Source organism: Oncorhynchus clarkii, chromosome 1 (genome assembly GCF_045791955.1).
Source record: "Oncorhynchus clarkii lewisi isolate Uvic-CL-2024 chromosome 1, UVic_Ocla_1.0, whole genome shotgun sequence".
Taxonomy (NCBI): Eukaryota; Metazoa; Chordata; class Actinopteri; order Salmoniformes; family Salmonidae; genus Oncorhynchus; species Oncorhynchus clarkii.
Genome location: NC_092147.1, coordinates 54,175,937 through 54,201,962, shown reverse-complemented (window position 1 = coordinate 54,201,962; position 26,026 = coordinate 54,175,937). Strand labels below are relative to the sequence as shown.

At 43.8% G+C, this 26,026-nt stretch overlaps 1 protein-coding gene across 1 annotated transcript in view; it reads left to right on the top strand.

Moving 5' to 3' along the window:
• The window catches only part of LOC139409016 (filamin-C-like), a 60,161-nt gene extending 34,956 nt beyond the window's left edge, over window positions 1–25,205 (top strand). Inside the window, exons 19-42 of the mRNA XM_071153643.1 lie at window positions 2,573–2,735; window positions 3,043–3,203; window positions 5,993–6,160; window positions 6,313–6,433; window positions 6,592–6,748; window positions 6,822–7,011; window positions 7,093–7,361; window positions 10,326–10,422; window positions 10,688–10,828; window positions 12,473–12,601; window positions 12,806–12,979; window positions 13,279–13,440; window positions 13,739–13,942; window positions 14,234–14,386; window positions 14,625–14,747; window positions 18,564–18,821; window positions 19,149–19,421; window positions 19,626–19,763; window positions 20,750–20,865; window positions 21,336–21,462; window positions 21,699–21,875; window positions 23,958–24,176; window positions 24,709–24,915; window positions 25,018–25,205. Of these exons, the coding sequence (XP_071009744.1) occupies window positions 2,573–2,735; window positions 3,043–3,203; window positions 5,993–6,160; window positions 6,313–6,433; window positions 6,592–6,748; window positions 6,822–7,011; window positions 7,093–7,361; window positions 10,326–10,422; window positions 10,688–10,828; window positions 12,473–12,601; window positions 12,806–12,979; window positions 13,279–13,440; window positions 13,739–13,942; window positions 14,234–14,386; window positions 14,625–14,747; window positions 18,564–18,821; window positions 19,149–19,421; window positions 19,626–19,763; window positions 20,750–20,865; window positions 21,336–21,462; window positions 21,699–21,875; window positions 23,958–24,176; window positions 24,709–24,915; window positions 25,018–25,205 (4,115 nt within the window). The remainder of the gene's footprint in view (window positions 1–2,572; window positions 2,736–3,042; window positions 3,204–5,992; window positions 6,161–6,312; window positions 6,434–6,591; window positions 6,749–6,821; window positions 7,012–7,092; window positions 7,362–10,325; window positions 10,423–10,687; window positions 10,829–12,472; window positions 12,602–12,805; window positions 12,980–13,278; window positions 13,441–13,738; window positions 13,943–14,233; window positions 14,387–14,624; window positions 14,748–18,563; window positions 18,822–19,148; window positions 19,422–19,625; window positions 19,764–20,749; window positions 20,866–21,335; window positions 21,463–21,698; window positions 21,876–23,957; window positions 24,177–24,708; window positions 24,916–25,017) is intronic.
• The last annotated feature ends 821 nt before the right edge of the window (window positions 25,206–26,026 follow it).

Sequence of the window (26,026 nt, the reverse complement as noted above, 5' to 3'; positions counted from 1 at the left end):
CAGCTGTAAGTCGCTTGGGGTATGTCTCTATCAGTTTTGCACATCGAGAGACTGAAATATTTTCCCATTCCTCCTTGCAAAACAGCTCGAGCTCAGTGAGGTTGGATGGAGAGCATTTGTGAAAAGCAGTTTTCAGTTCTTTCCATAAATTCTCGATTGGATTCAGGTCTGGACTTTGACTTGGCCATTCTAACACCTGGATATGTTTATTTTTGAACCATTCCATTGTAGCTTTATGTTTTGGATCATTGTCTTGTTGGAAGACAAATCTCCGTCCCAGTCTCAGGTCTTTTGCAGACTCCATCAGGTTTTCTTCCAGAATGGTCCTGTATTTGGCTCCATCCATCTTCCCATCAATTTTAACCACCTTCCCTGTCCCTGCTGAAGAAAAGCAGGCCCAAACCATGATGCTGCCACCACCATGTTTGACAGTGGGGATGGTGTGTTCAGCTGTGTTGCTTTTACGCCAAACATAACGTTTTGCATTGTTGCCAAAAAGTTAAATTTTGGTTTCATCTGACCAGAGCACCTTCTTCCACATGTTTGGTGTGTCTCCCAGGTGGCTTGTGGCAAACTTTAAACAACACTTTTTATGGATACCTTTAAGAAATGGCTTTCTTCTTGCCACTTTTCCATAAAGGCCAGATTTGTGCAATATACGACTGATTGTTGTCCTATGGACAGAGTCTCCCACCTCAGCTGTAGATCTCTGCAGTTCATCCAGAGTGATCATGGGCCTCTTGGCTGCATCTCTGATCAGTCTTCTCCTTATATGAGCTGAAAGTTTAGAGGGACGGCCAGTTCTTGGTAGATTTGCAGTGGTCTGATACTCCTTCCATTTCAATATTATCGCTTGCACAGTGCTCCTTGGGATGTTTAAAGCTTGGGAAATCTTTTTGTATCCAAATCCGGCTTTAAACTTCTTCACAACAGTATCTCGGACCTGCCTGGTGTGTTCCTTGTTCTTCATGATGCTCTCTGCGCTTTTAACGGACCTCTGAGACTATCACAGTGCAGGTGCATTTATACGGAGACTTGATTACACACAGGTGGATTGTATTTATCATCATTAGTCATTTAGGTCAACATTGGATCATTCAGAGATCCTCACTGAACTTCTGGAGAGAGTTTGCTGCACTGAAAGTAAAGGGGCTGAATAATTTTGCACGCCCAATTTTTCAGTTTTTGATTTGTTAAAAAAGTTTGAAATGTCCAATAAATGTCGTTCCACTTCATGATTGTGTCCCACTTGTTGTTGATTCTTCACAAAAGAATACAGTTTTATATCTTTATGTTTGAAGCCTGAAATGTGGCAAAAGGTCGCAAAGTTCAAGGGGGCCGAATACTTTCGCAAGGCACTGTATATTCTCAAGGTTCATAAGCTGAACTTCAATTAGAATTCTCAGTCTGTGACCCAGAAGTTGTAAGGTTCTGGTTGAAATTAATCAGATACAGACCAGTCCACAATAGTCAGTTACGTTTATTCTCGAGAGCTCTGCCCATCATTTCATGTACACCTCTCATTTCATCATAAATGTCCCTCCTCCTCTCAGACAATGTCAAAGCTGCTTTTCAATTCCATTCCAACACATACATATTGCTTATCATATGCTACCACATGTTACACAATCTACTGCAAGTCCAATGGTTTCTCCCCTCCCTGGGTGGGGGCAAGACATCTTTCCTGTTGTTAGTTTCACTGTGGTCACAAGTTGTCTGTCACAAGTAGTCTGTTGACACTTCCTCTTTGCCTATGTACAAATATTCTTCATCAGACAGGATAGAATTCTGTTAGTTACAGTTTTAAGTTAAATGTATACATAATTTAGCCATTATTCATAAAAATCCCATAACATATATACAGGCACCGGTTAGTCGGGCTGATTGATGTAGTATGTACATGTAGATATGGTTAAAGTGACTATGCATATATGATGAACAGAGAGTGGCAGTAGCGTAAAAGAGGGGTTAGCGGGTGGTGGGTGGTGGGTGGCTAGACACAATGCAGGTGTTTGAGTGGAGGGTTCATTTAGGATAGAAAGGTTATAAATACAGAATGAGGCAGAGGAGGTGATCTGAGGGGTTTAGAGAAGAGAGGGCTTTATAAATAGAGTTAGTGCTGGAACAGAACAGAAGCTCAGGTATATATGCTCTGCTCTGTCCTGCTCTGAGCCTCTTCTCTCAGATACAGGAGTAATGGCTAGCTGGAGGTATTAATAGAGTTCTGTCAAGTTAATGTTATTACGGTATAACAACGGGGGGAAGATGTGTTATTTTTGTGTATTAATGATTAGTCTCACATCTCCATAGTTACCATATGTCTCATTCATTATCTGAATGAATCTTAGGAAGATCACTTGTGATAAAATATCAGAAATGCATTGAAAATCGTCTTAGATAGATATAACTTCATTGCCCTGCATAGTAAAACCAGCTTGGCCATCATACAACATCATGTACAGTATATCTGCCATAAAATCACCTGTAATCATGTGTATCTGTCCACTGAGAGCACTACACACACACAGCACTGTGAGATATTGAAACCATCTGATTGGTCTGTCTGTTCCAGGTATGCATGTGATTAAGGTACTGTATTACGAGGTGGCCATCTCTAAGAGTCCCTTCAGGGTGTCCGTGGTGGAGGGATGTGACCCCACCCGGGTCAGGGCCTACGGGCCAGGGCTCGAGGGAGGACTCATCAACACACCCAACTGCTTCACCGTCGAGACCAGGTACAATCACAGCAAAGGAAAAGATTGCATACACATAGCCAATGTTTCTGAGCAGGTGCTGGATATCAAATAATATGTTCAGTAAATGCTCAAAAGAGACAGCACACTGCAATCTATGCTCCCATGTGGTTTATTGATGACAATAACATTTTAGCTAGTTAAGCACATAAGAACACATGATCACAGGAAAATCATTCACAAATCCAATGTCTTTCAATTCTTCCAAAAATGAGAAAGCCTTTCCTATGAAAGCAATGTAATTGATGTGAAATTACCATTAAAGTTGATCATTGTCTGTGTTCTCTAGGGGTGCTGGTACTGGAGGCCTGGGCCTGACCATAGAGGGAGCGTCAGAGGCAAAAATTACCTGTAAAGATAACAAAGATGGCAGCTGCAGCGTAGAGTACGTTACCTTCACACCTGGAGAGTACGACGTCAATATCAACTTCGGAGGACACCCCATTCCAGGTAATGCCTCATATACATACACATTCTAGTTGTATTAGTCGTATGTACAGGATACACATGGTATACATCAAGGATGGGCAGCTGATGTGGGTGGGGGCCACAAAACATCTGAACTCACCATGAGGGGCCGCAGTGGCTCGGGGGTCTGTATACCCACATCCATACACCCACATACAGCCATAGCCTGGCTGGCTAAATGACTGCGGAGAGAAAAAAAAGGTTTAAAGTGAATTTTCTGCAATTCTATACATGTTGCAGAGAGAAGATTTATTTTGATTTATTTTTAATTTCATGCAATTTTGCTATGGGGCGGAGAGAATAATTTGCAGTTTAACAGCTCATTTCCTGCAATTCTATTAATTTTGCCATAAGGTGGAGAGACATGTTTGTAGTTTTGATTGTGATATATTAGTGAGAGTGACTAACAAAATCATTGGGGGCCTCCCGGTCAGTATTTTTACCATGATTACCTCAAGTTTTGACAGCAGGCTAGACATGGGCTAAATTGAGTTACTGTCAGTGACTGACATAACAATAGAAAATCTGCTGATACACAACCAAATTTCTAAATTGCATAGAGTTGATCAGGCTGTTGATTGTGTCCTGTGGAATGATGTCCCACTCTTCTTCAATGGATGTGCGAACTTGCTGGATATTGGTGGGAACTGAAACACACTGTCGTACACGTCGATCCAGAGCATCCCTAACATGCTCAATGGGTGACATGTCTGGTGAGTATGCAGGCGAAGAACTGGGACATTTTCAGCTTCCAAGATTTGTGTACAGATCCTTGCAACATAGGGCCGTGCCTTATCATGCTGAAACATGATGAGGTGATGGAGGCAGATTAAGTTGTCCTTAGTTTATACATGCCCATACCATAACCCCACCACCACCATGGAGAACTCTTTTGACAACGTTGACGGGAGCAAAACGATCGCCCACAGCACGCCATACTGTCATTTGCCCGGTACAGTTGAAAACGGGATTCATCCATGAAGAGCACACTCTTCCAGCGTGCCAGTGGCCATGGAAGGTGAGCATTTGCCCACTGAAGTCGGTTATGAGGCCGAGCTGCGGTCAGGAAAAACCCTGGTGAGGACGACGAGCACGTAGATGAACTTCCCTGAGACGGTTTCTGATAGTATGTGCAGAAAGTCTTCGGTTGTGCAATCCCACAGTTTCATCAGCTGTCTCGTGGCTTGGTCTCAGATAATCCCGCAGGCGAAGAAGCCAGATGTGGAGGTCCTGGGCTGGCAGGGTTACATGTGGTCTGCGTTTGTAAGTCTGGATGGACGTACTGCCAAATTCTCTAAAATGACATTGGAGGCGGCTATGGTAGAGAAATTAACATTACATTCTCTAGCAACAGCTCTGGCAGACATTTTTGCAGTCAGCATGCCAATTGCACACTCCCTCAAAACTTCAGACATCTATGGCATTGTGTTGTGAGACAAAATTTTAAAGTGGCCTTTTACCGTCCCCAGCACAAGGTGATGAGCATGCTGTTTATTCAGCTTCTTGATATACCACATCTATCAGGTGGATGGATTATCCACCTGATTAAACAAATTTGTGCACAAAATTTGGAAAAATAAGCTTTTTGTGAATATGGAACATTTCTGGGACTTTTTTTTTTTAGCTCATGAAACATGGGACCGACACTTTACATGTATACAGTGCATTCGAAAAGTATTCAGAACCCACATTTTGTTACGTTACATAATTATTGTACAATTGATGTAATTGTTTTTTTCCCTCCTCAAACCTTGCCGCAGAAATGTTTTGGTACCCTTCCTCAGATCTGTGCCTCGACACAATCCAGTCTCTGAGCTCTACAGACAATTCCTTTGACCTCATGGCTTGGTTTTTGCTCTGACATGCATTGTCAACTGTGGGACCTTTATATAGGCAGATGTGTGCCTTTCCAAATCATGTCCAATCAATTGAATTTACCACAGGTGGACTCCAATCAAGTTTCAATTTCGAGTCTCATAAGCAAAGCAACTGAATACTTATCTAAATAAGCTATTTCCCTATTTATTTATTTATTTTGACAAATTTGCAAACATTTCTAAAAACCTGTTTTCACTTAATCATTATGGGGTATTGTGCGTAGATTGCTGAGGATTTTTTTTATTTAATCAATTTTGGATTAAGGCTGAAACCTAACAAAATGTGGAAAAAGTCAAGGGGTCTGAATACTTTCTGAAGGCACTATATATATATATATATATATATATATATATATATATATGTTTTTTTTTTGTGTGTGTACGTGAAGTTTTTGAAAATTGATCCGCAGACCCACAAAAGAACGGTTCACGGGCTGCCAGTTGCCCATCCTTGGTTTACACCGTCCAAAGAAATGCTTACTTGCAGGTTCCTTCTCGACAATGCAACAACAATAAGATTTAATAACAGATAAGACTCCTAACATAAAGTGAATGGCTCGGTAGAATAGAATAAAACATTTTGCGTGAGTATAATACAGGGAGGAACAATTGATAGTCCAATAATTAATAGTCCCCACATAAACACACACACTTACATACTGCATGGAGAAGAAGCAGCAGAATCATCACCATAATACAAGTTTCAAGTTTATTTGCTATGCATAATGAATAGTGAAAATCTTACCCCAGCTCTCACGATAAAAACACCACAAAAACACAATATCCAATACTTCTCAATTATCTCTCTCTTCCACTGGCTGCCTCTGATTGCCTTCTTCACTATCATCCTAATAAAAAAGCTGACCATAGTGTCTCTCCATGTGTCTTCTGCAGGCAGTCCGTTCCGCGTGCCAGTGAGGGATGTGGTGGATCCCAGTCAGGTGAAATGTTCAGGCCTAGGTTTGGGTGACAGAGTCAGAGCCCACCTACCTCAGACCTTTACTGTGGACACTATACAGGCAGGACAGGCAAATCTGGAGGTCAGTCTCATAGGACCATCAGGTAAGACGAACTCGACATACTTGACTTTACTCACACATGCACACACTGAAACATAAAAAACACCCATAAACACACACACACACACACACACATACATGTTTACATATAGTGACTTATTTGAATGTAGCTAATCTGTCCTCTTTTCCCCATAGGTTCAGAGCCTGTTGCTGTAAAAAATAACAGTGATGGTACACACACAGTCAACTACACTCCAGTTCATGATGGCCCTTACACTGTGTCAGTTAAATATGGAGACCAGGAGGTTCCTCACAGGTGAGACAGACTGGACAAAACTAGATTTACCGGAAACCCTTACTGTAATATCCTCATTTACTTTTCTGTATGCATTTCATACATTTTCAATAGGGTCATGAAATATATATACTGTATTTATATTTTTTTGCTCTCTCTCTCTCTCTCTCTGTCCACAGTCCATTCAAGGTGAGATCTCAGCCTGGTCATGATGCCAGTAAGGTTTGTGCAAGCGGTCCAGGTCTGGACAAGTCAGGTGTGCCCGCCAGCCTGCCAGTGGAGTTCACCATTGATGCCCGCGACGCAGGAGAGGGACTGCTCACTGTACAAATACTGGTTGGTAACCCCCCACTCCCACCCCACCCCCACACACACACCCCACACACATTAACATCCTCTTCCCCTGTAGGACCAAGAATGCAAGCCAAAGAAGGCTACCATCTATGATAACAGAGATGGGACCTACACAGTGTCTTACGTACCAGACTCCACCGGCCTTTACACAATCATGATCAAGTATGGAGGCGATGAGATCCCCTACTCTCCCTACCATATCTTAGCCCTGCCCACTGGAGACGCCAGCAAGTGTCTGCTCACTGGTACACCTCTCATTTTCCCTTCTCTTCTATTTTATTTTCTCTTTTCAATAGTCTGACAAATTTCTCTCTCCTTATTCCCAGTGTCTATCGGAGGACATGCCCTGGCATCAGGTCTGACTAAGATGCAGTTGCACGAGGAGGCCATCATCTCTGTGGACACAAAGGCTGCTGGGAAGGGCAAGGTGACCTGCTCGGTCATGACCCCAGAGGGGGTGGAGCTAGACATGGATGTGCAGGAGAACCATGATGGAACCTTCGAGATCTACTACACCGCTCCAGAACCAGGAAAATATGTCATCACCATCCGCTTCGGAGGACAGCACATACCCAAGAGCCCCTTCCATGTTACGGTTGAGTACATATTAGTAATATAGATTTGTGTGTTAATTAATATATATACACACTACTATTCAAAAGTTTGGGGTCACTAAGATTTTAAAAGAAAAGCATTTTTTTTTAAATAACATCAAATTGATCAGATATATAGTGTACATATTATTAATGTTGTAATTGGCTATTTTAGCTGGAAACGACTGATTTTTTATGGAATATCTACCTAATGGGCCTCTGTACATAGGCGTACAGAGGCCCATTATCAGCAACCATCACTCATGTGTTCCAATTTTAAAAGGCTAATTGATCATTAGAAAAACCTTTTTCAATTATGTTAGCACAGCTGAAAAATGTTGTCCTGATTAAAAAAGCAATTAAACTGGCCTTATTTAGACTAGTTGAGAATCTGGAGCATCAGCATTTGTGGGTTCGATTACAGGCTCAAAATGGCCAGAAACAAAGAACTTTCTTCTGAAACTTGTCAATATATTCTTGTTCTGAGAAATTGTGAAGGGAGTGAAGGGAGTAGCACACAGCGTTAATTTCTCAGAACAAGAATAGACTGACAAGTTTCAGAAGAAACGTCTGTGTCTTTTGCAGAACAACTTACAGTTAGTGCATTCACCTTATTAAGATACTGTAGCTAGTTGGGACAACCACATATCACAGTCATAGTAAGCGAGGGTGCTGTGGGATTATTTACGATACTCTTTCAAGAGGTAGGGTTTCAGATGTTTTCAGAATATGGGTAGGGCCTCTGCTGTCCTAGCTACAGGGAGAAGCTGGTTCCACCATTGGTGTGCCAGGACAGAGAAGAGCTTGGACTGGTAAGAGCGGGAGCCAAAAGACCAGAGGTGGCAGAAAGGAGTGCTTGGATTTGGGTGTAGGGTTTGAGCATAGTCTGAAGGGTAGGGAGGAGCAGTTCCTCTTGCTACTCAGTTGGTAAGTACTATGGTCTTGTAGTGGATTCGAGCTTCGGCTGGAAGCCAGTGGAGTGTGCGGAGGAGTGGGGTGACATGGGAGAACTTGGGAAAGTTGAACACCAGGTTGGCTGCAGCATTCTGGAATAGTTGCAGGGGTATGATGGCACAAGCGGGAGCCCAGACCACATCGAGTTTCAGTAGTCCAGATGGGAGATGACAAGTGCCTGGACTAGGACCTGCACCACTTCATGTGTGAGGTAGGGTCGTACTCTACGGATCTTGTAGAGCATAAACCTGCAGGAGCGAGTAACTGCTTTTATTTTGACAGAGAATGACAGGGTGTTGTCCTGGGTCTCGGCAAAGGATTTCCACTCTGGGAAGGGGACACTGTGGAGTTGTCAACTGTGATGGAGAGGTCTTTGAGTGGGCAGGCCTTCCCCGGAAAGAAGGGCAGCTTCGTCTTGTCGAGGTTGAGCTTGAGGTGGTGGGCCGACATCCAAGCTGATATATCTGCCAGGCACGCAGAGATGCGTGTCGCCACCTGAGTGTCAGAAGGGGGGAAGAAGAAAAGTAGTTGAGTGTCATCCGCATAGCAATGATAGGAGAGACCATGTGAGGATATAAAGGAGCTGAGTGACTTGGTATATAGAGAGAAGGAGCCAAGCCCTGGGGGACACCAGTCGTGAAAGTACGTAGTGCAGACACAGATCCTCTCCACATCACCTGGTAGGATCGGCCTGCCAGGTAGGATGCAACCCAAGAGTGTGCAGAGATGCCCAGCCCTGAGAGGGTCGATTTGATGTTTCAATGTGTCGAAGGCAGTGGATAGATCTAGGAGGATGAGAACAGAGGATAGAGATTTAGCTTTGGCAGTTTAGAGAGCCTCCATGACACAGAGAAGAGCAGTTTCGGTTGAGTGACAAATCTTGAAGCATGACTGGTTAGAGTCAAGAAGGTTGTTCTGAGAGAGATAACGAGAGAGTTGGTTAGAGACAGCATGCTCAAGTATTTTGGAAAGTACAGAACAAAGGGATACCGGTCTGTAGTTTTTACGTCAAAGGAGTCGAGTGTTGTTTTTTTGAGGAGGGGAGTGACTCAGGCCATTTTGAAGTCAGAGGGGACACAGTCAGTGGTCAGGGATGAGTTGATGAGGGAAGTGAGGAATGGGTCTCCAGAGATGGTCTGGAAATGGGAGGGGAGGTGGGGTCGAGCGGGTAGGTTGTCGGGCGTTCGGACCACACTAGTTGCAGGATTTAATATATAGATGACGATAGATGACAACAATGTTAAGCTTGAGTGGACAAGTGACAGTGACATCATGGAATTCAAATGAGGGGATGGACAGATGAGAGAGGGAGAAAAATCAAAAATATTCACTTAGGAGAAATGAGTAGCTATGTGCCACCACGACGACGACCAGATGCTCTCGGACTATGAAATAAAACATAATCAGATGAAGATAGAGCAGCTAGAGTAGTAGTGTTGTCTGGGGTGATCCATGTCTCCATCAAGGCCAAAAAGTTAAGGGACTGAAGCGCAGTATAGACTGAGATGAACTCGGGCGTTCTTGACTGCAGATCGGCAGTTCCAAACGCTACCAGAGACCAGGAATTTCACATGGGTTATGCGCACAGGGTACACTAAATTAGGGTAGCAGCCAAGGAGTGGGGAGTGTCTGTATAGCCTACAGGGAGAGGAGCGAACTGGGGTAGAAAACAGACACATAGTTGCCAAAGCTACAAAATAGCAAAAATTTGATTACCTTAAGGTGGGAATCACAGGAATAGAAATACATTTCTCCTGAATCAGAGACACAAATTGGGGGGAAGGGGGTCTGTTGAGAGAGTGGTGTGGAGCATTCTGGGGGACAATACTAACATTGGGTAATACTTCACTTAATGCTTTATAACTTGTTATCATGTATGAATCTTTATAATGTCTTATAAGGGTTTAACAACATTTTAACTGAGTCAAAAAGGCTGCATTAAAGTTACATTTTTACTTTGTATAGACATAGCTTGCTATAGTTACTCGTACATGTATCATATGCCCTTTTAGGCAACAAAGGAGCCTATTGTCCTTAGTGACGGCATGGATCAGTTCCGCCCTCTCAACCTGGTCATCCCGTTCACTGTACAGCAGGGACCGATCACAGGTACAGGGACTTTTCCGGAAACTTTCCCAAATTTCCCAGGTTTTCCCCCAAAACCCCAGTTAAAGGATTCCCTCTCTGCTTATGCAAGGATGCAAAGATTATCCTATCAGGATTTGGGGAAAACTTGGACATTTGGGAAACTTTACAGAATGTTGTAATCCTAACAGATACTCATTAACACATAAAACAGTACACAGGTACCTGTAGATACTCTCACTGTTTCTGACACAATGACACACTCACTTTCCTTTCCTGGAATTTCCAGGTGAGGTGCGTATGCCCTACGGTAAGACTGCCCATCCCTACATAATAAATGACAATGATGGGACCATCACAGTTAAATTCAACCCTACTGAAAAGGGTCTGCACGAGATGGACATCAAGTATGAAGGAAATCACATCCCAGGTAATCACATCCCAGGTACTATCACGTCCTGACCTTAGTTCCTTTTGTATGTTTCTACTTTAGGTTGGTCAGGGCGAGAGTTGGGGTGGGCATTCTATGTTTTGTTCTTGTGTTTATATTTCTATGTGTTTGGCCTGGTATAGTTCCCAATCAGAGGCAGCTGTCAATCGTTGTCTCTGATTGAGAACCATACTTAGGTAGCCTGTTTTCCCACTCTTGGGTGTGAGAGGTTATTTTCCATTTCAGTGTTTTTCACCATTCGGGACTGTTTCGTTTTTTCTTTATTCGCTTGTTCGTTTGTTTCCTGTGTTCAGTGTAATAAATATGATGAACACTTACCACGCTGCATATTGGTCTGATATTTCCTACTCCTTCTCAGAAGAGGAAGACCACAACCGTTACAGGTACAGTGTCTGTCAAAACCAGAGGAGAAAACACCTTGTGTTAGCCTGTCTTCAAACTAAACCCAGACTCAATTTAAGTAGTTATGCTCAATTAAGATTCTTATGTTTATATTTCAAAAAAAAAAATCCAGCTCATGTAACGATGTGCGCTGAGAGCCGGAAAGCAAGTTCAGGGAGTGAGTGTCTTAATAAATAACGCCTGGGGAATGAACAGCCTGGTGACCTAGAGGCCAGAGAGGGAGCACAGTATCTCCTCCACCAAAATGATGAACCCACGGATCAGGAGCAGACCAGTCACTTCTGCTGAGGCGCAGGAAACCTGTCAGTCCGGCTGAGAAGCGGGAGCATTGCGACCTAGAGCGCCGGAGAGAGAGCATACGTGACGGTACCCCCTCCCAGAGAGTTCTGCTCCTGCCGCAGGAGCCAACCAAAGGGACGTTCCCGGGGATCAGGAGCCGACGGGTCACCCCTGCTGATGCGCCGGAACCTGTCGCCGGCAGGGGCGCTGGAACCTGACAGACCCGCTGAGGCAGGGGAGCCTGGCAATCCGGCTGAGGCATGAGAGCCTGACGAGCCGGTAGAAGGAGGGGAGCCGGGCTCTCCGGCAAAACCATGAAAGCCAGACGAGCCGGCTGTGGCAGCGGAGCCTGGTGTTTCGGCTGAGGCATGAGAGCCTGACGAACCGACGGAGGCAGGGTAGCCTTCAGATCTGTCTGAGGCATGAGAGCCTGTAGCGGCTCCCAGACCCGACCAAATTCCCACCAAAACAAAAAAAACAAAAGAATGATGCTTCCCTTAAGTAAGGCGTTATTTTGTAACAATGTGCGCTAAGAGTCGGGAAGCAAGTTCAGGGAGTGAATGTTTTAATAAATAAACCCAACATAATACAAAAATAAGAAACACGAACAACAACGCACAGAATTGACACAGGAACAGAAACAATAACACCTGGGGAAGGTACGAAGGGGAGTGACATATACTTGTATAGGGAAGGTAATCAGGGAAGTGATAATCATAATCAGGTGAGTCTGATTATGCCCAGGTGCGCGTAACGATGATGACAGGTGTGCGCAATAACGAGCAGCCTGGTGATCTAGAGGCCAGAAAGGGAGCACACGTGACAGCTCAGGTGTTTAAACAGGCGTATTTATGTAAATTAATGTTAAATAAACATTGATGAATATTGAACAAACTTTTTTCTGATGGTCCATTCCCTCCATTAAATCTCTCCCCCTCACAGGAAGCCCCCTCCAGTTCTATGTGGATGCTATGAACAGTGGTCTGGTGACAGCATACGGCCCTGGTCTCTGTCAAGGGTCCATCAACAAACCTGTCACTTTCATTGTGGTCACCAAGAACGCTGGAGAAGGTACTTCTTCTGACTATTTTTCTTATTTAAACCAATACTTTTGGAACACAGTTTAATTGACTTGTATCCCCCCCCCCCCTCCCTCTGTCCACAATGATGGGAAAACATTTCTCCATCTAATCCTATGTAGACAGTTGAGTAAAACCCCATCTCTCTCTATCTCTCTCTTCCCCCCCCCCTTCCCCTCTCCTACCCCCCCTACAGGTGGTCTGTCCCTAGCGGTGGAGGGTCCTTCTAAGGCAAAGATCACCTGTAAAGACAATAAGGATGGAACCTGTACTGTATCCTACCTGCCCACCTCACCAGGAGACTACAAGATCATTGTCAAGTTTGACAACAAACACATAGCCGGCAGCCCCTTCACTGCTAAAATCACTGGTGAGTGGGTCTGGACCAGAACACTCAGGGGTGCACCCACATACAGTCACAATGCCACTCATACTTTTGCCTTGAAATCATTGGTATATTGATCAATCATATGTGTTGTAGGGCTCTACGTAAAATGGTATTCGGGATGGTTAGTAAAGGGTTAGCAAATGATTTGTAAGTGTAAGTAAATGGTCAGTCATGTGAGTGAATGTTCATAATCGTTTGTACATGGTTAATGCATGTTATTATGTAGTTAGTAAATATTAATAAATGGTTTGTCAATCTATTTTCCATTTCTCTCTACCAAGGTGATGACTCTATCAGGACATCCCAGCTCAACGTGGGGACAGCAGCAGACTTGTCACTGAAGATCACAGAGTCTGACCTGAGTCTGCTGACGGCTAATATCAGAGCTCCATCAGGCAACGAAGAGCCGTGTTTGCTCAAGAGACTGCCCAGCAGACACATAGGTGAGATACTACCCACTAGTCTGGCCTGAGCTAGAGACTTTCAATAACATGGCGCTGGTGGGTAGAATAAATGGTTTATAGTTTCCTTACTCTGAAGAAAAGTAACCTTTTTCTCCATGTGAACCATCAGTCTTGGGACTCATGACAGACAGACAGACAGACAGCACTGAGTTCAACTTTCTTGAAGCATAAAATGACAGCACTGTCAGAATTTGTGAATCCTTTAACTAATCCCTGTTTAAATATTCTGTTCAAATATCTACTTACACACTCCTCTCCTCCATCTCTCCATCTGCAGGTATCTCTTTCACCCCTAAGGAGGTGGGAGAGCACGAGGTGAGCGTGAAGAAGAACGGTAAGCACGTGACCAACAGCCCTTTCAAGATCCAGGTTGGCCAGTCAGATATTGGCGAGGCCAGTAGGGTCAAGGCCTTTGGTAAAGGACTGGTGGAGGCACACACCTTCAAAATGGCTGAGTTCTTTGTGGACACTAGGGATGCAGGTAAGGCATGTTAGACATATTAAAAGGAAAGATTCACCCATTTTGAATGTTTATAGTTTTTGTGCATCTCTGAGTGATGTTCTATCGATTCCCAGAGTCATTTCAAGTGTTCATGTGTGTCTGAGCTATTCACCGTTCAAGCAGGCAGAAATACAGCCGGTATGACGAGTTTCGCATCAACATTCAAAATGGGTATATCTTTCTTTTAAGCTAATCTAACCCATATCTGCTAAAGTTCATTGACAGATACAATGCTCTCTCCATTGCCTTACATCTTTCTCTTTTTCTCAGGTTATGGTGGTCTGGGGTTGTCGATCGAGGGTCCGAGTAAAGTGGATATTAACTGTGAGGTTGTGGAGGATGGGACGTGCAGAGTCAGTTACTGCCCCACAGAGCCAGGCAACCACATCATCAACATCAAGTTTTCTGACAAGCACATCCCAGGTTAGTGTTTCTTTGTCTTACTTCAGTTTTGTAAATGTTATCAAAAATGTGTAAAATCCGTAAATTAACTTGGTTTAGGTGAGATTACGTTTCATTATCGAACAACATTGTCAGTCACTGTTACCTGTGATTTTTTTTCTGCACCAATTACGGTTTCGGACCTCTCCTTGGCTAATACACTTCTCCCTGACCTCACTAATTGGCTGTTGCTGGTACTCTCTGATTGGCTGATCCTCAGGAAGTCCTATCACAGTGAAGGTGACAGGAGAAGGAAGGATGAAGGAGAGCATCACCAGGAAGAGAACTGCCCCCGCCATCGCTTCTGTCGGCAGCTCCTGTGGCCTCAACCTCAAAATCCCTGGTGAGCACAGCCTAACAACAGCTGGTGCGCGATATCTAATGTTAAGGGGGTCTCAGGTCTTTGCTTGCCTGAATTACAATACCTCATGATAAGCTACAGACCATACTATTTACCAAGATTTTTCATCTATATGTTTTGTAGCTGTCTATTTACCACCACAAACTGATGCTGCCACTAAGACCACACTCAACAACCTGTATAGGGCCATAAGCAAACAAGAAAATGCACATTCAGAGGCAGTGTTTGTCATGGTCAGTGATTTTAATGCAGGAAAACTTAAATCCGTTTTACCTCATTTTTACCTGCATGTCACCTGTGCAACTAGAGGTGACAACACTCTAGATCACCTTTATTCCACACACAAAAACCATCACCAGACCATAACTCTATTCTCCTGCTTCCTGCTTACAAGCAAAAACTCAAACAGGAAGTACAAGTGACTCGCTCAATACAGAATTGGTCCAATTAATCGGATGCTAAACTACGGGACTGTTTTGCTAGCACAGATTTTAATATCTTCCAGGATTCATCCGATAACATTGAGGAGTTTACCACATCAGTAACTGACTTCATTAATAAGTGCATTGACGACATCGCCCCCAGAGTTACTGTACAGTACTTACATACCCGATCCAGAAGCCATGGGTTACAGATAACATCCGCACTGAGCTAAAGGCTTGAGCTGCCGCTTTCAAGGAGCGGGACACTAATACGGACGCTTATAAGTAATCCTGCAATGACCTGTGATGAGCCATCAAATAGGAAAAGCATCAATATAAGACTAAGATCGAATCCCACTACGCCGGCTCTGATGCTCGACGGATGTGGCAGGGCTTGCAAACTATCACGGATTTCAAAAGGAAACTGAGCTGTGAGTTGCCCAGTGACACAAGCCTACCAGATGAGCTAAATGCCTTCTATGCTCGCTTCGAGGCAAACAACACTGAGCCATGCATGAGAGCACCAACTGTTCCAGACAACGGTGTGATCTCTCTCTCCGTATGTGAGTAACACCTTTAAACAGGTTGGCATTCGCAAGGCTGCGGAGACAGATGGAATACCAGGCCACATACTTAGAGCATGCACTGACCAGCTTGAAAGTGTCTTCACTGAAATTTTCAACTTATCCCTGACCGGGTCTGTAATACCAATACCATGTTTCAAGCTGAACACCATAGTCCCAGTGCCATATAGTCCCCACCCCCGTGCCCAAGGACACCAAGGTAACCTGCCTAAATGAATATCACCCTGTAACCCTCACATCTATTGCCATGAAATATAAGAATGCTGTTCATTGACTTCAGCTCAGCATTAAGCACGATAGTCCCCTCCAACTTCATTACCAAGCTCAGGACCCTAGGACTGAACATCTCCCTCTGCAACTGGATCCTGGACTTCCTGATGGGCCGCCCCCTAGGCGGTGAGGGTAGGCAACAACACATCCACTACGCTGATCATCAACACGGGGGTCTCTCAGGGGTGTGTGCTTAGTCCCTCCTGTACTCCCTGTTCACCAACGACTGCATCACCATGCACGACTCCAATACCATCATCATGTTTGCTGATGATACGCCGGTAGTAGGACTGATCATCGACGACGATGAGGCAGCCTATAAGGGGAGGTCAGAGACCTGGTGCCAGAACAACAAGTTCTCACTCAACGTTAGCAAGACAAAGGTGCTGATCATGGACTACAGGAAACGGAGGAGCAAGCACGCCCCCATCCACATCGATGGGGCTGTAGTGGAGTGGGTCGAGAGCTTCAAGTTTCTTGGTGTCCAAATCACTAAGGAATTAACATGATCCACAAACACCCACACAGTCGTGAAGAGGGCACGACAGCGCCTCTTCCCCCTCAGCAGGCTGAAAATATTTGGCATGGGCCCTCAGATTCTCAAAAACTTCTACAGCTGCACCATTGAGAGCATCTTGACTTGCTGCATCACTACTTGGTACGGCAACTGCTACAGAGGGTGGTGAGTATGGCCATTGCATCACTGGGGCCAAGCTCCCTGCCTTCTAGGACCTCCATACCAGGTGGTGTTGTTTTCCTCATCACTCTACAATGTCAAAGCAAAAACAGTTTTTTTTTTCATTTTTGCAAATGTTTAAAAAATAGCAATTTACTTAAGTATTCAGACCCTTTACTCAGTACTTTGTTGAAGCACCTTTGTCAGTGATTACAGCTTGGCACACCTGTATTTTGGGAGTTTCTCCCATTCTTCTCTGCAGATCCTCTCAAGCTCTGTCAGTTTGGATGCGGAGCGTCGCTGCACAGCCATTTTCAGGTCTCTCCAGAGATGTTCAATCAGGTTCAAGTCAGGGCTCTGGCTGGGCCACTCAAGGACATTGTCCCAAAGCACTCTGGAGCAGGTTTTCATCAAGGATCTCTCTGTACTTTTCTCCATTCATCTTTCCCTCAATCCTGACTAGTCTCCCAGTCCCTGCTCCTGAAAAACATTCCCACAGCATGATGCTGCCACCACCATGCTTCACCGTAGGGATGGTGCCAAGTTTCCTCCAGATGTGACGCTTGGCATTCAGGCCAAAGAGTTCAATCTTGGTTTCATCAGACCAGAGAATCTTGTTTCTCATGCCCTGAGAGTCCTTTCAGTGACTTTTGGCAAACTCCAAGCGGGCTGTCGTGTGCCTTTTACTGAGGAGAGGCTTCCGTCTGGCCACTCTACCAAAAAAGCCTGATTGGTGGAGTGCTGCAGAGATGGTTGTCGTTCTGGAAGCTTCCACAGAGGAACTCTAGAGTTCTGTCAGAGTGACCATCGGGTTCTTTGTCACCTCCCTGACCAAGGCCCTTCTCCCACGATTGCTCAGGTTGGCCTGGCTGCCAGCTCTAGAGTCTTGGTGGACATGCAGACATTTTTTGGTACCCTTCCCTAGATCTGTGCCTCGACACAATAATGTCTCGGAGCTCTACAGACGATTCCTTCGACAACATGGCTTGGTTTTTGATTTGACATGCACTGTCAACTGTGGGACCTTACCAAATCATTTCATGTCCAATCCATTGAATTTACCACAAGTGGGCTCCAATCAAGTTGTAGAATCATCCCAAGGATGATCAATGGAAACAGGATTCACCTGAGCTCAATTTCGAGTCTCTTAGCAAAGGGTCTGAGTACTTATGTAAATAATATTTCTTTTATTTTCATAAATTTGCCAAAAATTCTAAAAATCCATTTTCAGTTTGTCATTTTAGGGTATTGTGTTTAGATTTATGAGGATTATTTATTTTTTTAATCAATTTTAGAATAAGGCGTAACGTAACAAAATGTGGAAAAAGACAAGGGGTCTGAATACTTTCCCAATGCACTGTATTGTACATAGCTAATTCAATAACATCCTACACCTGAACATTGACGTGCTACTGGTACTCCCTGTATATAACCATGTTAGTTTTACTCGTCATTGTTATTCAGTATTCTCTGTATTTATTCCTCTTGTCACTATTTCAATTTTTTTTGATAACATTTTTGCTTTAAATCTGCATTTTTGAAAAAGTACCAGTAAATAAGCATTGTTTACGAAGCATGTGACAAACACATTTAAATGTTTATTTCATTTTAAACATGGTCACAATGTGGTCAAGTATTACTCTCATGGTGCTGAAGTGTGTTAATATCATCTATAGAATGAACACAACGGTGGTTGTTACCCCTATCACTCGACTCTCAATCAACTTTCATACAGCTTTTGCTCGCTGGCTTTAAAGCTAAGCTAAAGCTAGCACAAGTCTTCAAGCATAGCTTGCATCTAAGACTAACCAAACACTAACCATCCCTGTTCTCTCTCCACCAATAGGAAACTGGTTCCAGATGGTGTCAGCCCAGGAGAGGATGACGCGCACATTCACACGCAGCAGCCACACGTACACACGCAAGGAGCGCACGGAGATCAGCAAGATGCGGGGCGGCCAGACGAAGAGGGAGGTGAGGGTCGAAGAGAGCACGCAGACGGGAGGAACAGGAGGAGCCAGTCCATTCACAGATGTTTTTGGAGAGTTCCTGGGCAGAGAGAGTCTGGCTAGCTTCGCTGGGATACCCGCTACAGTCACACCAGGTGAGAATGAATGAAGAAAAAATACAAATTTACTAACACTCAACGGTTGTACTTGTTTTTCTTTTACTGATTTTACAGATAGCGACAATATTGAGCAAGGTTTTACTTGTAATGATCATAATCGATATATGGTCGTTTCAACTACACTCGTAAAAGAAAACTGATAAAAGGTTTCTTCAGCTGTCCCCAGATGAGAACTATTTTGGGTTCCTTTCTCTGTGAAAAGGGTTTTACATGGATCCCAAAAGTGTTGTATCAGTTCTTCAAAGAACCCTTTTTCTCCCAGCCAGTCTGACACCCCCTATCCTTCGCTCCTCCCTCCCCTAGGTGAAACCGCTACCAAGGGTAGTATGATGGCCCAGGTTACCAGCCCTGGGGGTAAAACAGAACAGGCAGAGATCATAGATGGAGGGGACAGCACCTACAGTGTCCGCTTCGTGCCCCAGGAGATGGGGGCCCACACGGTCAATGTGAAGTACAGCGGGCAGCACGTCCCAGGTAGTCCCTTCCAGTTTACAGTGGGACCCCTGGGAGAAGGAGGGTCCCACAAGGTTCGGGCCGGAGGCACTGGGCTGGAGAGAGGAGTGGCAAGAGCACCAAGTAAGTAGTCTGACCTGACCCTCTCTGTTTTTGAAAAAAAAAACACAACTGTTGTATTTGTCCTTTCCTTTACACTAACTAGCACTGATTTTGCATACAGCACATATTTTTGAAGAATGTTTTACTTTCAATACGTGATTGTTTTGCCTACTTTAGTTGAACCAGGTTAATCCCGTCTCTCTCTCTCTCCCTCCCTCCCCGTAGCTGAGTTTAGTATCTGGACGCGGGAGGCCGGTGCAGGCGGTCTGTCCATCTCAGTAGAGGGGCCCAGTAAGGCTGAGATCTCCTTTGAAGACAGGAAGGATGGATCCTGTAGGGTGGTCTACATTGTACAGGATCCAGGTGAGATAGGGTAGAAAAACCCCATCCAGCTCCAAGGACCAAAAATTGAACAAAGTATTTGGACAGTGAAACTTTTTTTGAGGGGGGGGGGGGCTCTGTACACCAGCACTTTCATTTATACTATGAGAGTGAGGTTAAAGTGCAGACTGTCAGCTTTAATTTGAGGGTATTTTCATCTATATCGGGGGAACTGTTTAGAAATTACAACACTTTTGTTGATAGTCCCCTCATTTTTGGAAACCTAAAGTATTTGAACAAATTCACTTATACAGTATGTGTATTCAGGATTATCCGTAATCATGGTAGCATCCACATTAATGTAGAAGTGTTCCGAAACATAGTCTTTTCTTATTTACTATTAAAATGACTCCAAAATGACACAATACATTATTTACCATTTATTTCTCTTGGGAACAAAATCTGAAACGCAACCAAAACGAACTGCCAATGCATCCAACAAATGTGTAGAGTCACAAGCTTGATGGAGTCATTGCGTGCTAGGAATTTGTGACCAAATACTAAGCTTTTGACTACACATATAAGTAAACTTGTCTAAATTATTTTGGTTCCCTAAAATGGGGGGAACATGTACAAAAAGTGCTGTAATTTCTAAATGGTTCATCCACATTGTATCATTTAAAATCCAAAGAAGCTACATACACTAAGAAGCTACATAGCACTAAGAAGCTATTAGGCAGTAGTTGGTCTAAAAAGCTACATAGCAGTTGTCCCCAGTTAGAGGGATGAGGACACAGTAAGAAACAAACACACTGACTACAAGGCGTCAGTCTTTCCCACAGTTTATCAAAGAAACAGATAAGCTCTCATATTCAGCAGAGACAATGACAGCTATTGATCTGATCATACTAAACTGAGATCTTTTTATGTAATTTACGCCATGTTTTTCTCCTTTCCTACTACTAGATTTTAATCAACTGATCACTGTTATTTGTCTCTAACTCCCTGGTTCCGCTGTGTGTCCTCAGGTGACTATGAAGTGTCAATCAAGTTCAACAACGAGCACATCCCCGACAGCCCCTTTGTTGTTCCCATAGCAACGCTGTCTGATGAGGCATGCCGACTCACTGTCACCAGCCTGCAGGTAGGAACACACACACACACACACACACACACACACACACACACACACACACACACACACACATAATTAAGTATTGTGTTAGAACACTCCTCACAAGACCATAATTTAGCATAACAATAGTCGCTTGTTGGTCAGGCTTTGTTTGTCCTTGGAAGTGTAACTGGAGGCGTGGGCTATAGCAGTAACCAAGTCTATTTGAATGTGTTGTTGTTTAAGGGTGAGTGAGAGGGATGTGGGGTCTTACTCATGGCTATCAGTACTGCTCATCACCCCCCCACTAGGAAACACATTAACACCTTCTCCCTCTTACACACACTCAGCCCGGGAATCTCTCGACTTACCTCCTTATTGTAGTTTCATATACAAGATGAGTCACAGTTAAAAACACACATTCTACACACACAAGGCAAGCTTACAGAGCTTTACCAGGCCCTGACCCTGTTTTTCCTTCCTCCTCCCCTCTGGAGAAGGACCTAAAGGTGAACCAGGAAGCGTCGTTCGCTGTACAGTGTAACGGGGCAAGGGGCGTGGTTGATGCTAAGGTCCATACCCCCTCCGGCTCAGCAGAGGAGTGCTACATCACAGACCTGGACAGTGGTAAAATATAAGGATAGGTTTGGTGTTAGACCTCACAGTTATATGGTTCCTTACTCTGAAAGTAGTCCATGGGCCTGGAGAGACTGTAATTCGAGGTTCGGATTTCTGTACACACTATTCCTAACTTCAGCCAAATTAAATGGGAGAGATGGGGACAAATGTGTTACTTAATGTTGAACAAAACATTAACTTTATAACATTATATTTATTTATATCTAATCACTCATATTCCTCAGACAAGAACACCATCCGCTTCATTCCCCGTGAGAATGGCGTGCACTCCATCGACGTCAAGTTCAATGGCAGCCACATCCCTGGAAGTCCGTTCAACGTGAGGGTGGGGGAGGCCGGACAGGCTGGAGACCCAGGCATGGTGACAGTTTATGGGCCTGGACTAGATGGAGGATCCACAGGTACATACACTACTCTATATCTTCTTCTTATCTTCTTACTCCCGCTGTACACAGACCCTATGCTACTGACAACACATGTAGGAGAGGTTTGTCATCAATGATTAATATACATATAGTATATTAATCATTGGTTGTAATCTGATTGCAGTGACATCATTTCAACCAGTTTTGCCTATTGTGATTAGGGCTGTTGCGGTGACCGTATTACTGCCACACAGGCTTTCACGAGTCATGAAGGCAGTCAAATTCATGAGCTCATGTTGCACAACATTTCTATAGGCTATGCAATTGTGCGAGAAAAATAGTATGGTGTTCTTTGAATGCAACTCAGCATTCTTTGTCCTCCAAACACAACGAGTAGAGTTTTTACCAAAAAGTTATATTTTGGTTTCATCTGACCATATGACATTCTCCCAATCTTCTTCTGGATCATCCAAATGCTCTCTAGCAAACTTCAGACGGGCCTGGGCATGTACTGGCTTAAGCAGGGGGACACGTCTGGAACTGCAGGATTTGAGTCCCTGGCGGCGTAGTGTGTTACTGATGGTAGGCTTTGTTACTTTGGTAACAGCTCTCTGCAGGTCATTCACTAGGTCCCCCCGTGTGGTTCTGGGATTTTTGCTCACCGTTCTTGTGATCATTTTGACCCCACGGGGTGAGATCTTGCGTGGAGCCCCAGATCGAGGGAGATTATCAGTGGTCTTGTATGTCTTCCATTTCCTAATAATTGCTCCCACAGTTGATTTCTTCAAACCAAGCTGCTTACCTATTGCAGATTTAGTCTTCCCAGCATGGTGCAGGTCTACAATTTTGTTTCTGGTGTCCTTTGACAGTTCTTTGGTCTTGGCCATAGTGGAGTTTGGAGTGTGACTGTTTTAGGTTGTGGACAGGTGTCTTTTATATTGATAACAAGTTCAAACAGGTGCCATTAATACAGGTAACGAGTGGAGGACAGAGGAGCCTCTTAAAGAAGAAGTTACAGGTCTGTGAGAGCCAGAAATCTTGCTTGTTTGTAGGTGACCAAATACATATTTTCCACCATAATCTGCAAATAAATTCATAAAAAAATCCTACATTGTGATTTTCTGGATTTTTTTTCTCATTTTGTCTGTCATAGTTGAAGTGTACCTATGATGAACATTACAGGCCTCTCTCATCTTTTTAAATGGGAGAACTTGCACAATTGGTGGCTGACTAAATAATTTTTTGCCCCACTGTGTGTGTATGTGTGTGTATATATATATATATATATATATATATATAAAACACACACACACACGAACATTGAGAGATTAGATATTTTTCAGGTAATTTGCACCTTCCCACATGCCACAGCAGACACTGCCAGTACTCAATTAAAGTAACTACCGTGGGACTCTCTACTCTGGAACACTCTCTACTCTGGAACACATACATCTAGAGTGTATTGTCAAAAACCTCTCAAACATCACGCCTGCTCCCGCTCACCCTCTCGCGCCAGGCTGCCCATCATTATGCACACCTGTCACCATCATTACACGTCAGTGGAGTCACCTGGACTCCTTCAAATCTCATTTGGAGAAAATATCCTTTCTATTTTATTTAGCTTTGTTCAATTGTATTCTTCATACTATAAAATAATGCCATGGAATTCTAAGTAAATCTTGTCTTCTAAATGAACTAGTGTAGTCCACAGCCATTTGGCATAGCCAGATCAGGACCTAACATAAGGACAACTCAGAGTATGCTATTCTGTTCTTCTGAAATAGACTACATTTTTTTCATATCATGCTTCTTTAGACCTGTCTAAAATAAATTATGGATTTATTGAGAAGGTGTAGGCTATATTACATCGATTTATTAGACTTTTCTAAATGTATATGTTCCAAAGGTCTGCATCAGTGGCTTGTGTGGAAAGCAGGAGATGCTACATGTGTTTACGTTAATTAACGGTCAATTACCATTAGACCGACAGTTATTTGCTTGACAATCACCGGCTGACGAAATTTGTGACCGCCACAGCCCTAGTTGTGATGCTGTCTTAAAATGATGCATTATGAATGCTAGGTCTCCTCACCATGTAGTCTTTCTCTCTCCCTCTAGGTGTAGCCTCAGAGTTTGTAGTGAACACCTGTAACGCGGGGTCGGGTGCCCTGTCCGTGACCATCGACGGTCCCTCTAAGGTGAAGATGGACTGTTCCGATTGCCTTGATGGCTACAAGGTCATCTACACACCCATGGCCCCCGGCAACTATCTCATCACCATCAAATATGGAGGACCCAACCATATAGTGGGCAGCCCATTCAAAGCCAAAGTCACAGGTGTGTGTTCGGTGTGTGACGTGTGTGTGCAGCTTGACTGACAGATCTTGATGAAAAGGATGTTCGAGGTTTTCGGTATAAAACGAGACACTCTGAAAAGTTCAAAAGTTCAAAGTTCCTAGACATGTAATGTAATATAAATAACAAATTACGTAAATGTTACTCAGGGGGATTCTTTGTAACTTCACAACAACATACGTAATTGAATAGTTACTGACATCAGTGCTGAAGACTGAGTGCATCCTCTGAAGCACCGGCAAAATGTAGAAAATAAGGCTAGATACTGTATGTTGTTGTGAAGTTACAAAGAATCCCTCTGAGTATGAGGAATCTATGTTGTATGAATATGTTGAGATGGGGAAAACAGTAGCCTACAGGTTAACAGTGTTGTTCTAAGTAGCCACTCACCCTCTCATAAGAAACCCCCATTCATGGTGCTCTTGTCTGTTCTGAGGAGGGGAGATGTTAGATTATGTAATGTCTGGTTTGAGTTGTTACTGCAGCTCTTTTGTAACATTGTAACCTCCCTCAGGTACCCGTCTGTCTGGTGGTCACAGCCTTCACGAGACGTCCTCGGTCCTGGTACAGACGATTACTAAGACGTCCAAGGTAGCAGGAGCGTACAGTACCTCGTCAAAACTGACCTCTGACGCCAGCAAGGTGGTGTGTCGAGGCGGCGGGCTCACCAAGGCTCTGGTCGGACAGAATAATGTATTCAATGTGGACTGCAGCAAAGCAGGTGAGAAGAACAGACTCGAGGAATATGTAACACACACACCAATATGTAACACACACATACACACACTCCTCTAGTACCATTCCTAACCCTCCCCTCTTCCAGGTACTAACATGTTGCTTGTGGGAGTGCACGGTCCCAGGACGCCCTGTGAAAAGGTGTACGTTAAACACATGGGCAACCGCCTGTACAACGTCACCTACACTGTCAAAGACAAGGACAACTACACCATTATCGTCAAGTGGGGGGATGACAGTGTTCCTGGCAGCCCCTTCAAAGTAGCTGTGCCCTGAAAGAACTCTGTTCTCCAACCCTTGAAATCTCACCCCTAACCCCCATTTCACCGCCACCCTGCTCCGCTGCACGACTGTAGAGCGAACCTCCTCTCCCAATGTGTACAAAAAACATGCAAAGAAGTTTCTCTCCCTATAAGTAAAAAATAAGATTTCAACCTTTATTTAAAAATGATTAACTCTAACTGTTACTGTTTAGAGAAAGTTGTCTGTGACTAGTGACTATCATTGTGAAGCAGAATTCACGAAGCGTTGGATTGTTCACCCACTAATAGGGAAACGTGAGCTGGGTTTAAACCGTCGTGAGACAGGTTAGTTTTACCCTACTGATGCTGTGTTGTTGCAATAGTAATTCTTTCCAGAGTTGGAAAGAGGGCACTCCTATATTTTGCCATTAATTGTTTCTGTAACTGCATGGGCAGTGCGCCATCTATCGATCTCTATGTGTACTGTAGACGTGTTCCAAGTCATGTTGTTCAAAGTATTTTGATTGGTCCAAAGACCCTGTTCGACCAATAGAAAGGGATTGTTGTGTAGCAAAGGATGGCTTAATGTGTGAATGTTATAAACTGAAGATAATTTGCTATCAAACAGTATTAAATATAATTTGGTTTGTATGCTTAAATAAAAATAAACATGTCTTTTTGTTATATTAACCTATATTTTTTGGTAAACTTTGCAGATATATATGCCTTGACAAAACACAAGTGGGTTTATTTAGTGATTTTGACTGAATGTGAGTGTCATTATGAACATGCACTGGGGCTTTTCTAGGATTTCAAAAATGTTTGGGCTTAGTAGGGGGATCCGGGGGCATCCTT